Below are 14,514 nucleotides of genomic sequence, written 5' to 3' on the forward strand. Positions count from 1 at the left end.
CAGCATTTCAGGTGCCGGCCCCCAAGCACCCCTGCAACCACCACAACCCAGCGGCAGCTTTTGGGGCCCGCGGGCAGGGAGGGCGGCGGAGCGGGTGGCGGCCCCTGCAGGCGGCGGCGGAGTCGGAGCCCCGGCAGTGTCAGTGCCACGGTGTCGGCGGCCGCCGAGCGAGAAAGGCAGCGAGGAGCCTGGCCCCGTCCCCGCGGCCGGGCCGCCGCATGCAGCCCTCACCCTGGAGCGGCGGCGGCGGATCGAGGAGCTGTCGCGGGCGTCCCGGCAGCGGCTGCTGCAGTCTCGGGACAGGATGTTCTCCAAGTTCACCTCCATCCTGCAGCACGCCGTGGAGGCGGTAAGGCCGCCGGCGAGCCCTGCCACGCAACGCCGGGGATCCGAGCGGGGCCTAGCGGCCGGCTGGGCCGACACGGGGATGGCCGGGGCGGGGGGACCCGGCTCGGTTCAACCGGGCTCGGTTCAGCCCAGCTCGGCTCAGCCCGGCTCGGCTCCCTCCCTCCTTCCCTGCCGTGGCCCCGCTGCTCCCGGCTCGCCCCTGCCGCAGGGAAGGGAAGCGGAGGCCGAGCTGCCCGGGCACGGCGGGGCAGGGCCGGCCCCTGCCCAAGGCTCGGAGCCCCGGAGGGTTCCCGGAGGGTTCCTGGGGGGTCCCTGGGGGGGTCTTTGGGGGGCAGCGGGGTGCGTCCTGCCGGGCCCTTGTGTCCCGGTGATAACCAGGCAGGCCCTTGGTTGTAATCGTGTTTTCCAACGGAGCAAAATAAAAGGAGGAAAATTCAGGAAACTCCTCGGGATTGTGTTATTGTTGGTGGTGTTGTCGTGGCCTGTGAACCAGCTCCGGTGCTTTTGTGCGGTGTAGGCGCTCCCAGAAAGCGCCTGCTTGTTGCTGGTGGGTTTATTAACGGGGTAGGACGGGAGAGCAGGGTGAGGTGCCCGGCGTTGGGGTGCGCTTGGATAAACCTCATCGCGGAGCCCAAAACGTCCTGGGCTGGGGAGGAGAGAGCCCCTTGGTGGGGCTGCCGCTGTGGTAGGCCGCTTTTGGCTGCCTTCGGCGATCAGCACCAGCTTCTGCAGCGGGCCAAGGCATCTGCAAGGCTGGGTTTGAAGAGAGGCGTCTTGGGTCAGGTGTCACACGCTGGAGGTGAAATGCTGCTGGGGCATACGCAGAAAGTGCCAAAGGGAAATGCAGAGTGGTTGGGGAAAGAAGAGCTGCCATGGGAAATCGTGTCTCGTGTGGGGGGCACCTTTGTACATTAATGCATTTTTCATGCTGCAAATGCTGTATTAATTGCATTGATTAATAGGGTCTCCATCCTAGTTTGCCCTGTTGGTGGCAGAGGGCAGCTGGAAAGAAAGGTAATGATGAAAGTACTTACTTGAAAACTCTGTATGATCACGTAATGGTCACCTTCAACAGACAGTGCTCTCATTGGAAGGCATACAGAAATTAGTGGTTGCCTAACTAAAGAAATCCTGTTATGGTGAGCTGTGCCACTTTTTGAATAGGAAAGGGTGACTAAGTGAGGCTAGAGGGGAGGAAAAGTTATTTTTTCAGGCTTAATGATTCAACTTATCGAAGTTAATCCTAGAAGAATCTTTACGTCATTGGTGGTGCACCAAAATAACATCAAAATAAACAAAGAGAACTGCATTTATATGAGATCCATACTATACTAGGAAAAATCAGGAAGCTGAATGGAAAAATAGTAGGGACTAGACTGTCTTTTCTAATTTACGGAAGAAAACACACAGGCTGGTAAACGTCACTTTGTGAGTGGCCTCTGTGAAGCAACTTTCTGCGTGTTATTGCTCAATGGTGTTGTCGCTTTTAGAACTGGATCATCCTGCTCATACCACTGTGGTGGACCTCCTGGTAGCAGACACCGTGCTGAACTGTGTTTGTGGGGTTGTGACAAATATTGAGCACCCCGTGTTAGGAATGAAAGATGGGACCACAAAAGCAAGAAGACAGTAAGAATGCTTTTTCGCTTTAGTTAGGAAGTTTGACCCAGCAATTCCAACACAGGGCAAAGAAATAGAAACTTTAACCAGTGTTGGGGCTGACGCTGCTTCAGCTCTGAATAGCAGCAACAAAGCTGTGAACTAAGAAGTTAACAGTCATTCCTCCTGCATATCACTCACTGCTGCTCTCCTGCCTCACTCAGGGTCTAGAGGCCTACAGTTAGACACGTATTTAAATAGTAAGAGTTGATTTTTATTAGATAATAGTTGTTATCTTACCCTGAGCGTGCTATCTCTCCACGCTATGACAAGGCATTCCGAAGGTTGGCAGTGTAATGTGCATCGAGCATTTACTTTTTGCTTGTTATGAGTGTTCTGCTCTTTAATTGACTCCCTTTGTGACAGGACTGTGATGAGGCATGAGTCAGGGAGCAGTTGCTTTTTATTAAGGCTTTTTTATCTCAAAACTTTCAGTCTTTTCTCCCTGAATTTTCCAAGTGTGGGGTAGCTCTTTATTCCTGTTTTTCACCACTGCTGAATCCTAATTGTTGCCACCTTTTATCACATCTCAGTCCTGACACTATCTTAGGTATTTTTCCTTTTTTTGGACTTCTGTGCAGCAGATGAGTAAGCACCATCCTGGTATTATCCTGACAATAAATAGGGATAGGTGGGTTGGTGAGAGTGGTGGAGGGCACTGAGGTCTTTGTTCTGTTACCTTCCGTCAGGGCAGAGTAGAAGTGTTGCTACTTAGTGGGGCTACTATTAATGAATCTGTGACAGTTTCTGTATGCCTTCTCAGCGAGATGTTTTCTTTTTGCTGTTTATTACTGGTACGCTTCTATCCCCAAAGTATTCCAGGAGTTTTAAATTCTCAGTAAGAAACAAAATACAGTGTAAATAAAGCTGCAAGTTAGGCTTCTTCTTTTTTTTTTTTTTTTTTCCCTCTTATCTCGTGTTCTTCACTTTTGTTTCCGTAGAGCAAACAGCTTGTCTGTAAAGGGGTCACTCGGTTTTCAAAGGACTTTTGTTTGTGTTGGATTTGGTCTTTCATGAGATGTTTTGTCTTAATAGTGAACTTGAAAGGATGTGTTTGAGCTCTGTATCTTGAGCAGGAAAACTATGATTTGGGTTGTTTTGAATTTCGCATCTTTCTGTCAAACAACATGGTTTGTTTCACTCTGTTGGTCACTTGCTACAGATTACTCCAACATCATTAGCTGCACAGCTACGCAGAACAATATTTATTCTTCTTTATTCTTCTTGAACCCACTTTATTTGATATAATGAGCTCACATTACTAATTGTTTTAACATTGTGCTGCTGGTAACAAATTATAATGACAAAAATTAATGCACTTGAAGGCATGTGCAGTCTTAATTTTGTACTTGAAAGCAGCGGCCATTATAAACTCTGGGCTTTCATCAGCTGAGAAAATAAAGTGAACCTTCAAGCGTTAATCTTTTTTTTTTGGACTTTCCCTAAGGGCAAGCATTCAGATTAGTGAGATTGAAGAAAAACATCGAGTGGCTGCTGTACTTTTCCGTGTTTCAGTCAGGGGAGTGTGCATGCACTTGTACGCACTTCCCCTCCGCTTCTCTTTGACCCAGCTTCCGCTTTCCCTTTACCCTCCCATCTGACCAGCCAGAAGCTGCTGCTCTTTTACACACTGTTTGCTTTGCTGGGTGGATTTGTCCAAAAAAATATTGAGGGATATCACCAATTTTGCTTCTTCCCACCCTTTCATTATTGAATTACACTTTGAAAAGCATACATGCAAATATGACAATGATTTTTAAACGCCCAAAGGAGTTGCTATTAAAACTGAATATTTATAGGTTTAATTGTTCTTGATTTCATTGTTCGTTTTTTTTTTTCTTTTTTTTTTTTTTTTTCTTGCCTAGACACTAATTCTGTATAGTTTTGAAAGCTACGTGGACTTGTGCTTTGGACAGATTTTATAACCGAAAGACTGAAGCTCTGGTCAAAGATCTATAGATCTTCTGGGAGCAGCACTTTCTCTGGAAAGAGTGGGGTTTGATCTTTACTAATGTAGTGTCACCAGAACGATAGGGCAGCGTGTGCTAAGTTTAGCTGCTAAATGAGAACACTCATTCACTCACTCCCAGGAAGCTCGACTGCTGGAGCTGGGGACCAGATGGAACAGCTAATCGCTGTCTGCTCTAATGGGCTGGTTTTTAGTGGTGTTCAGTGAGTTTTGGCGATTTTGATATACCAACACCCACACTGCAGTCTTTAAGAAGTTTCTTCCACAGAGGAGGAGGGCTTTAAATTGAGATTAGGAAAGGAATTGAGAGCTCATAATTAGTAAGGACATCAGTATCTACATCAAAGTGAACTAATATAACTGCAATGAGGAACTGCACTTTTAAAGTAATTCTTTCAAATTAGACAAATAGTGGTAATCAGAGGCCTTCATAATCAATTTTGTTTTGCTTCAGGAACTGGCATACAAATAAGCATACTTTTAGGAAGGAATGATTACTCAGATTAGCAACTGTAACATATTCCATCTCGGCTGGTAGCGAGTAAATCCTCCTGGAGCAGAAACTACAACTTCATACTGGAATTACCTGACTTAGTAAGGGTAAAGCATGCCAACCAAGTGTTAGGGAGCTTACAGTTTTCAGTGCTTCCCAGTGCTGGGCTTTGTCTGTGTGTAAGTTGAGATCTTAGTTTTTGTCGTTACCTTGGTTTTGTGTCTGAGTAACTGAGATAAGATTTTTTTTTTCTTTTTTTGGCAGTAAAACACATACCTCAGAATAATATGTAGCACTGCTGGAGTTACATCTCTCTTAAATGTTCCCTGGAACAGCTGTGCTGTAAAAATCATGTTTATACTAGGTCCATCCTCAGTGGGAAGACCAATTTGGGGGTAGGAGGGTTAAAATACTTTAACCAAACAAGTAAATAAATATATTTTTTTAATTATTTATTTATTGTTAGGGGTTGCTGAGTCAGGTAGCCCAGTGCAGGTGAGGATGCCATACCTCTGTATCCCTAGGTCCAGTTGGTGGCAAGGTTGATTTTTAATTCCCAACAGGTACGCATACAGACATACACAATGCATGTATAGATGGCTGGCCACACAGACAGACAGTGATGCGAGACTTGTGCAAACACAAGCAGTGCAAATGACCTGATCCTGTTCCCTTCCTTGGCTGATCAGAGTGGAAACTCGTTAGTAGCTAATGTATGTGTGTGCAAAGGGGGTTCCTCTATTAGCTGGTGCTGCACATGCAGTCTGTGCAGTGGTTGGCGTGTGCGCACACCTTGATCTGCCAAGACTGTGAAATCACCAGATATTTCAATTAAAAAGGGCAGGACCTGTCCCCGAATTACCTCTTCATCTCTGAGAGCAGTCCCTTGAGGCGTTTGTTGGGAGGGAGGATGTCGGTACCCACAGCTCTCTCTGTGGATGAATTATTGACAGTGTTGAGAAGCGAAATCCTGTTCCTGGCATTGCTCAGAGGCACTACGTTCATCTCAAAACAGATGAGGCTGGAAGAAGTGGAGAGGAAAATCACATCGGTCAAGGATAAATTTTTAATGTTATCTATTGTGTGTTACTTTGATAATAGCATGGTTGGAAAAGCCTGATATTCCTCAAAAGTGGTCTCTGTGCCATTTGTCAGCCTGAGCTGAGTTTTCAGTAGAGTTTTGTTACACAAAACAATCATTCCATTGCCTGAAATACACAGCCCCACAGCAAGCGTGACATATGGAGCATGAGACAAAATACCTTGCGCTCAGGCTTCAGTTTGCTCAGTCACTCTTCTGAATTTCAATAACTTAGTAGACTTCACAGTGGAACTAACTAGTTTTGTGCACTCTGAGGTCTCCTCAAGCTGGGTGGTGTGCTGAAGTGCTGCTCTCAGTGCCCAGCCGTGGCAATACAGAAGGCTTAATCAGGCCACAGACTATCAGGGAATGGATAAGCAATGTAAGTTTGATTGCCTAGCTGCCATTTGTGAGGACACGTTTCAACACAAGGTACAGGTGTAGATAGTTACCAAGCACCATTACTTTTTTTAAAGTCTTGAATTTCAAAGTCCTGTGTGCAAAGGGTCAGTAACAATTGGCATTTCCCTTAGTTATCAACACGTGGCATGCTGTTCATGCATGTAGACTCAGCTTCACGTCTTTACCACCATAAATTTAAATGCCGTTAAATTCAAGGAAAAGACTGACACAGCAAACTTAAAAGGCTTTTTCAAAGAGACCAACCCTACACAATGAAGAGTGTACAGCCCTGTGCTTCTGTTTGTCCAGGACCTGAACTAACTTAGCAGTTTTTAGGCCCCAAGAAAAGACATGAGAGGAATTCAGGTTTATTAATCTTAAATGCACTATCCGTAGCTTCTGGAGTGGAGATGCCCTGAGATCATATTGCTGCTGTCATGTCAAGTTTGTCTATGCAGGATTGCAGGATTGTGTATAAAAGAATGATATGGGGACTTGATTCATCCAGGAAAACATCCAATATAGGATTAGGCCTCAGTAACAGCAGGTCAGTTTGATCAGTGGGATTGTATCAGTTTTTACTGTAAGATTCCTGATTTTACCGACTCTGACCATTTTGTGCTGTGGTCACAAATTCACTATTTGCCTCAACTTTTATAAGGCTCTTTGGAGAGCAAAGTGGTAAAGTGGTTGTGGTCCTCTCTCTGCACACATTGCCCGTGGAGTAAAAAAGTTGTTTGTGCCTGTGGTGTAAGGGGCCCCAGAGGCTGGCCACCAAGCTCTCACAGTTGGCAAGGAAGGAGCAGTGCTGGTAGCTGACCGAGCACGAGGGAGGCTGTGTTTCATTCTTGCAGTGTGTTATTTATTCCTGCACGCCAGCCACACTCAATGGGCCATCCCAAATGCCTTCCGGGAAAAAAAAAAAAAGAAAAAAAACGAACTTTGCATTTCAGAAATGAAATAAATGTGTTTTGCTAAAAGAAAGAGCAACCTGTCAAACTCCAGGGATGGGTCTGATGTGGGAAAAAAAAAAAAGAAATTTTTTTTTAGAGGTGACAAATCAGGGGTTTTAAGGGAGCAGAGGGGGGAAAACAGAGCTTATAGAAAGGGATAGATATCATCAAAAGCAGATGTAAAAGAATGTGATTTTTTCCGAAAGGATATCTCTGATATCTGATACCTAAACAATTCAAACCCATGTTTCTTGTGGTTTGCTCTATGAGCGATGGCTTTTGTTGTGTCAAGTAGATTGTCTGGTCATAAAGACATCACTGAGATTGCTGGTGATGTTCTCATCTAGTCAGTATGATGTGGGGCTCCTTCCACAAATAATGTATGGAGGAGTCTTTGTTAAAGGTAAAAGCACAGTGTAAAAATTATAGCATTGGTCTACTGGTAGCTTATTCCCAAAATTCACTTTAATCTCTGAGGAAATAAGTTTACTTATTACTAACTTTTTTTTTTTTTTTCTTTCCCCCATAGCTTGCACCATCCCTTCCGTTACAAGAAGATTTTGTTTACCACTGGAAGGCAATCACCCATTACTACATAGAGACGTCAGGTAAAAGAAAGAAATGCTCTCTTCTGGTCTCTTGGTTGTGAAATCTCGAATTCCTGGTTTCAGTTTTGTTAAAAAGTGAAGATGAAGAAATACTAAAATGAGTCATGTCTTTTACCAAAATACTAACATGAGTAATAAATAATTAAAAAAAAAAAAGTGTACATTCATCCCCAAAATTGTGTCATGAACAAAAATAGAAGGTCTTGTTTGCTGACTGCCATGTGGAGAAGTGCCCCTTTTCATGTCTGATCTAATTTCTGTCTTGATGTATTCTGTTTGATGTAACCAGACAGCTACAGAGATATGGTACCTGCTGTTAACCTTTTTATTGTTTTGCATGAAGGATTTTCTTTTTCCTTCCAAGATTTCAACAAAATCCTTTGCCAAAGTAAAATAGGTAGAAAACAATAGAAATATATTTCATCAGAATAGATAACTATAGAAAATATGTAGAAAATAGTAAAAAATTGATATTCTGATGAAATTTTGGCTATATTTGCTTGTTCTTAATCATTTTCCTGGTTTCCTACAGCAGTTTTGCAGCACATATCTTTTCAATTTGTGGTTCTAGTTTAATAGTTTTAAAAGTGAATGTTACCATGCTTTCCACAAGCTTACTAGTTCTGCATTTTTGTTAGAGTAGCTATTAAATCTGTGTTTCTGTCTGGGACTGATGATCTTGTTTATATCAATATTTACTCTTAAAAGCTGAAACTTGACGCCTTGTTCTACTCATCTTCGGGAACACTATGTGATGTTTCCTAAGGTGGAAATGACAGGGTGGTAGTGGAAAACTGATACCTGTGATTATGTGGAACAGAATAAAATCTGACCTATCCCCCAGACTTTCAAAAGTTGCATAAAAAATATGTTTTCACTCAGTGGATAGATTTCTGCCCTCTTCAGTGGAAGCAGAACTATGCCTAAGAAACTCCAGCAAAATGCTCTAGGATAATTAGAGGTTGTGGTAGAGACCAAAATCACTCTGATACGACAGTTTTCCTTGTTGCCATTTGTATGCAAGTGACAGCTATTTTTAGAGTATCACATAAAAAGTAGTAGCTATTTCCCTAGAGGGATATTTGTTCAAGAATACAGCTGAAGAGATTTTTTTTTTAAAAAAGCAAAATCTCTTCATGTGCAGACATGCTTTACAATGTGTTAATGCCAGCTCCTGCTGCCAGTGACATAAATCCAAACAGTTTCATGACTTCAGTCATAGATCAATGTTTAACCCTTTCATTCAAAAAATTTGAAAGAGTGCTATCTTAATGCAGAATGTATAAAAGCCAAACCTAAAATCTCATAAACAGCATAGAGTCTGAGTTTGCTTTGTTGTTGTCATTGTTAGAAAAGCCATTTTACCTGTCTAGTTGATAAAGGAACTGATCAGCTGTGAATTGATTTAATCTTAGAGGCTGTTTATAGATTTCAGAATATGAGGCAGCTTATTGAGATGGGATGGATGCTAACCAAAAGATTGAGGCTTGAGCCTTTCTGTCATTAAATTTGGCTTCTGTCTGCAAGAGTTTTCCTTTCTGACTTGCTTTTCAGGACTCTGCAATTTTGGCTAGTTAGAGAAGGTGTCTTAAAACTGAACATCTAAAACCTCTGTCTTTTCAAAATTGGGGCCACTATATATTCACATATATTTTAAAGATATATATGTCTATCTTTCAGATTATATATGTATATGTATGCATATATCAACTGTCTGATAGCTTCCTAATGGTTATTTTGTGACTATTGTATGACCACTTTAAATGAGTGGTCTTGTGTTTAAATTTTAAATTTGGAACTGGACTTAATTAAAGAAGATACTTTAGTCATTCTTAATTGTATATCTCTTCTATTTAGATGACAAAGCTCCTGTGACTGATACCAACATTCCTTCTCATCTGGATCAGATGTTGGATATTCTAGTTCAAGAAGAAAATGAGAGGGAATCAGGTGAAACGGGGCCGTGTATGGAGTATTTGCTACATCACAAGATTCTGGAGACACTCTACACATTGGGAAAAGCTGATGTAGGTACTTCTCTGCAGAGCAGATTAGATTTTGGACGGGCTCCTAATTGTAATAGGGAAGTAGGTGTTAGTGTGGGACACTGAGGGACAAAGCAATAGCTGTTTGCTTATCTTACCAGTATATCACTAATAATAATCTTAAATAATTGTGATCAAAGTGAGACAACCAGTGAGGTGCTGAGTAAGCGGAACACTGCGATTTGTTACTCAGCACTTTGGTGCTGACTGTGAGGCTGGAAGTAGGAAGAACTTTTGTTCAGTCTAAAGGTTTTAAGGCATCCACAAGACAGTATTATCCCTCTCGCTGCTTAGTAAGTGTTGGGAGATTCTTGGGTGAAAAGTGCTGTATTAAATACAAATTTTATTTTGTTTTTCTTAATATGAGGAAGTACTGCTCATAAAGACTCCACGCGAGAAAACATTTACTTAAGCTGATTCCCAGACAGCTTTTACATCTAAGACTTTAATATGAATCCAGCCCATGGCAGTGTTGTCTGGTTCTTCTCACATCTGCTTTGTGGCATGTGAAATTAACTTCATGGTCTTTGTGCATTCTCATTGATATCTTTCTTGGCAGATTAATCAACTGAAATATTTGGGATTGGACTGAACATGATGTGAATTAACTTGGCAGCCTTAATTCTAGAGCTTTTTGTATCATGGTGCAGGTGCACTGAGAAAAGTATGGTGTGCCCTGTTCTAAGGATAAATGGGGCTCTCCAGGATTTCCTTTTCAGTGAACCTTTTACATGTACTCAGTAGTTTTTAATCTGCTTGATTTGACACATAGACAATGTTGGGTACTAGTTGTCTGAACCTAGGATGTTCCTTGCTCTGGAAGGACCAGAGCTCTGCAGTTACTGTTACTGTACCACCTATATTCAGTCAAGGATACCTAATACAGATATGTTGAAAATACTTGTTGAGAAATATTTTAGTTCTTGTCAAGAAACCAAGATGAAATGGAGACATATGTGAAGCAAGTAATTAGTAGCATGTTTCTAAGAGTTGAGAGAAGTCATTTTGCACTCAGGCAAATACGCCTGTACAAGCAATTCTTGTACAGCCTGTCTTTATACTTTGCCACTTGTGCGTTGATACATCTGAAGCAAACACACAGTTTGGCGCTTGCAAGATGTTTCAAAGCTCTGTTGCAAAAAAAAAGGTAATATCCCTTCACAGCAGTCACACGCTTATTACATTGTTGTTGTACCCTGATGGTTCAAATTTTGTCATTCTTTGTAGCAGTTCACTTGACAACGGAGTGATAATTAGGGATTAATAATCTGAGGGTAATTACCTTGGCAGGAGAGGCAGGTAAGGCAGTTGTGATGCCTGACTGTTGCCTCCCATGGTCCATTCACTTATTTTTATTAGTAGAACTGTTGTTAAAGGTGTGCAGTGAACTGGATCTGGGAAATAACATGGGGTAAAATTGACCCGTGGAGTAACAGCTTTTATTATATTTTAACATGTCAGGACACGTTAGGGTTGGGGGGATTTAGCCAGAAGCAGGGGTACATACAGGACCACATGCCATTAGATCTCATGGAGGTAGGAAAGTATTTTCATGTGATAAATGCATGAGAGACAGTAGAACATGGGCCTGGGTGTTCCATAGGCATTTGCAATTTATATTCTGCTGAATCTCAGGGATAACAACAGCTTTCTCTTGTCCTGGAACGTCTGTGCTTTTATAAACACTTTATCTGCCTGAGGCTAATGGCTCATTAATTTAAAAAAACAAACATCTACAAAAAATTTTGTTTGTTTGTTTATTTCAGATGCTTATAGTTTTTATTTTTTTTCCAACCTAAATGATTCTATGATTATCTTATATTTGTATGTACTAAAATCACACTAATTTGCTACATTTTGTGGTACAGTATCCTACAAGGCAGCTGACCTGTAGCCAATTCATTCAGAGTTGATTTCCATCTGTATTAGGGGGTATCTCCTGGAAAGATGGTGGAAGTCTGTATAAAACAATTAATTGAAGGTATGGATAATTTGAAAAAGAAAATGGATAATGAGATGCAACATTTTTTGTTGATCTCTGTTAATAAAAAGTGTGTTAACAGATGATGCAATTTTTAAAAATAGTTTTGGATAAATTATTTCTGTTTAATTATAGCCATTTTGAATGACAAGTTTGTTTCTATATTTCTCTCCACATTTGTTACATTTTCTTTAGTGTTCATCTGTGTTTGTTTCAGTGCCCTCCAGGAATGAAACAGCAAGTTTTGGCTTTTTATACAAAACTGCTTGGAAGAATACAACAACCTCTTCTTCCCCACATAAATGTGCATAGGCCAGTGCAGGTACTGTTCAAATTTTTAACTAAACTATACTGTTGTATGACAAGCTTTTCTTACTCTGCTGCAGCTAATGGTATCTTTTAATTTTTCTATTTTTGAGGCAGTGTAAGAAAAATATTGGTTTTAGTGTATTTCCAATTAGATCCTTGAGCTGCCACCTTTCAGCCCGCCTTTCCTAGGTAAAGCAATAACTTCCTTCCTGCCTTAATTGTGTATTTTTCTGTGTGTGACAGAAATTAATCAGGCTGTGTGGCGAAGTTCTGGCAACACCAACAGAAAATGAAGAAATTCAGTTTCTCTGTATAGTATGTGCAAAGCTGAAACAGGATCCATACCTGGTCAACTTTTTCCTTGAGGTGAGTAAATCAAATCTGCATCTTTCCATGTGTATTTTTGAATCACTGTGTCACAGACAAAATCTGATAGAGAACTGGAGATAGCACATTGTGCTTCATCGTTTAGTTTTCATTCACTGTGTGATTTTTTTTCCCAGCAATATTAAGTATTTTACTTCTAGAGACTTTATACATCTGATAAATGTTACCCACTTTTCATTCAGGTCACACAAATACACCTTTTTGAGGTACTTACCCTTTTAACCTTTAGAGGGCACTCTCCAAGTTAGAAAATGATTATTTTTTTCAGCCCAGGGAAAGAGTAGGGATTGTGAAGTAGAACATTGTGTGAGTGAGATGTTGGGCTTTCTTGTTATTTTGTCTTCAGCCCGATGAAGACTAAGGGACAGATTGCACAGGGCACTGAAACCTTGCAAAATGCTAAGTTTTCTGTGGGCTCGGGCCCTTATTTGGTAGTGGCGCATATGGTCTAGCTGCAGTGCCAACTCCCAATCTACAATATGGCATTATTTTCTATCTGTAAGAAAGCCAAATATCTTTACTCCCTTCTTGGAACTTACATGTGGCATTGATGAAACCGGAGTGGGAGTACAAAGAATTCCTAGGCTGACTTTCTATTCCCATTTAGAAGGAACATATAAAAGTTTAATTTATAAAAGTCCATTTAGAAATTCGTCCTGTACCACTTAAGTGTTTCCTATCATGGCACAGTAACTATGAAGTGTGTGATACATAGCTGAAAATATGTAGATCTGCAGTACTTCGGGAATATTTTCCAAGGTTTCCCCAAACAACAATCTGTAACGGTACAGGCTGATAAGCAGCAAAGATACGTTCTTTTCCACTGAGTATGTGAATACCTCACTTATAAGTCAGTTAGTAAAGAATCCATCTTGAGTTTATTTTTACCTTAATTAAACACTGCCCTGATTGCCATTGTATCCACTGTGGTTGTACAAGTGATAGAAGTGACATAAAGATTGAAGAGTTTATGTTTAAATATTAGAGGTATTCTCAGAAGCAAGCTACTAGATATATTATGTGCAGAATGTAGTAGAAGTCCAAACCAGGATAATTTTTAATGTGATTTGGGTAATTGTATAGTCAAAAAGTATAAATAAGACCCTCTGAATAAGTCCTGTACTCAAATAATAAAGTCAACCCTGAGATTCCCTGTCACAAGAAGCACAAGTATTTCGTAAGACATTCGTTAGTGTTCTTTTTGAATATAGCAAGTTTACAATATTAGAAATCAGACGTGGAAAATGAGATGATTCCAAATTTCAAAGAGATCTCTTAGTTTCACAAAATCCTGGCTATAAAGTTCAGGCAAACTGAAGGGCATTTCTTGTCAGTCCTGTTTCCTTCACAATGTTATTCTAAGTGTTGTAGCCTAAGGCAGATATCTTTACAACTTCTGATAGTTCCTGCCAGGTAAACTGATATTTGGGGTGCAGAATACCCTGTTAGAACAGAATATTCTGGTTGTTCACATCTGTGCCTCTTAGAGGTGCTATTGTGACTTGATACTGTTTCTGACCTTCAAATTCATGAAAGGGGGAAGGTTACAGAATTTTGTATGGCATTTAACTCTTAAATCTCTAACACTTTTAAACTGAAATGCAGATACATCTCTCCAAAGCAGTCTGCTTGTCTGTCAGTAAGTTTTGCATCCTTCTTTGAATTTTCCTGATGAGCTTCCACAGTATTTCATGAACTTAACAGAATGAGTATCTACAAACACAGGAATTCCCTTTTATGATTCCATATCAAATATTTTGTTATTGGAAAGCTGTTTATATTTTAGTATGATCTTTCCTATATTACTTAACTGATAAGACTATCTGGCATCATAACTATCTCTTGGAAAAGTTACTTCTGTTGTGGAAATTAGAACTACGTTCTTCTTATAAAGCCTTTAAAACTGATATGCTGATTTTATTTTGGCTTTACTGTATTCCATTCTTTGAACTGAATTTTCCTTGTTCTTGTGTAGAGAGAAAGAACATATATAGGGATGTTTATCACCTCTGTCTTAGTCATTATTTTATGCTATTTCCTTATCCGTTTCCACCTTAGTTGGCCTATCTCATCTCCTGAGAGGTGTTAACTTGCAACTGATTGTTCCATGCAAAGGGATACTTGCATCTCCGTGTTCAAATGAGACTTTAAACAAGTTCTAATATAGTATCTATTAAAAAGTTGTACATTCATTTTATAAAATTGAAAGTAGTTTCACTGTTGACTTCTTTCATTCGTACAAATTGCCAGGTTTATATTTTTCAACATAGGCATTTGTA

General features: G+C 40.7%; 1 protein-coding gene across 2 annotated transcripts in view; it reads left to right on the forward strand.

Moving 5' to 3' along the window:
- Positions 1-8: 8 nt before the first annotated feature.
- FHIP2A (FHF complex subunit HOOK interacting protein 2A) overlaps positions 9-14,514 on the forward strand; it is a 35,766-nt gene continuing 21,260 nt past the window's right edge. Inside the window, exons 1-5 of one of the 2 annotated variants that reach the window (XM_027460143.3) lie at positions 9-349; positions 7,435-7,513; positions 9,371-9,540; positions 11,757-11,861; positions 12,092-12,214. In XM_027460143.3, coding sequence (XP_027315944.2) covers positions 305-349; positions 7,435-7,513; positions 9,371-9,540; positions 11,757-11,861; positions 12,092-12,214 — 522 coding nt within the window. In that variant the 5' untranslated portion in view covers positions 9-304. The remainder of the gene's footprint in view (positions 350-7,434; positions 7,514-9,370; positions 9,541-11,756; positions 11,862-12,091; positions 12,215-14,514) is intronic. The other variant, XM_027460144.3, reaches the window with a different exon arrangement.

Source organism: Anas platyrhynchos, chromosome 6, assembly GCF_047663525.1.
Source record: "Anas platyrhynchos isolate ZD024472 breed Pekin duck chromosome 6, IASCAAS_PekinDuck_T2T, whole genome shotgun sequence".
In the NCBI taxonomy this organism is placed as follows: Eukaryota; Metazoa; Chordata; class Aves; order Anseriformes; family Anatidae; genus Anas; species Anas platyrhynchos.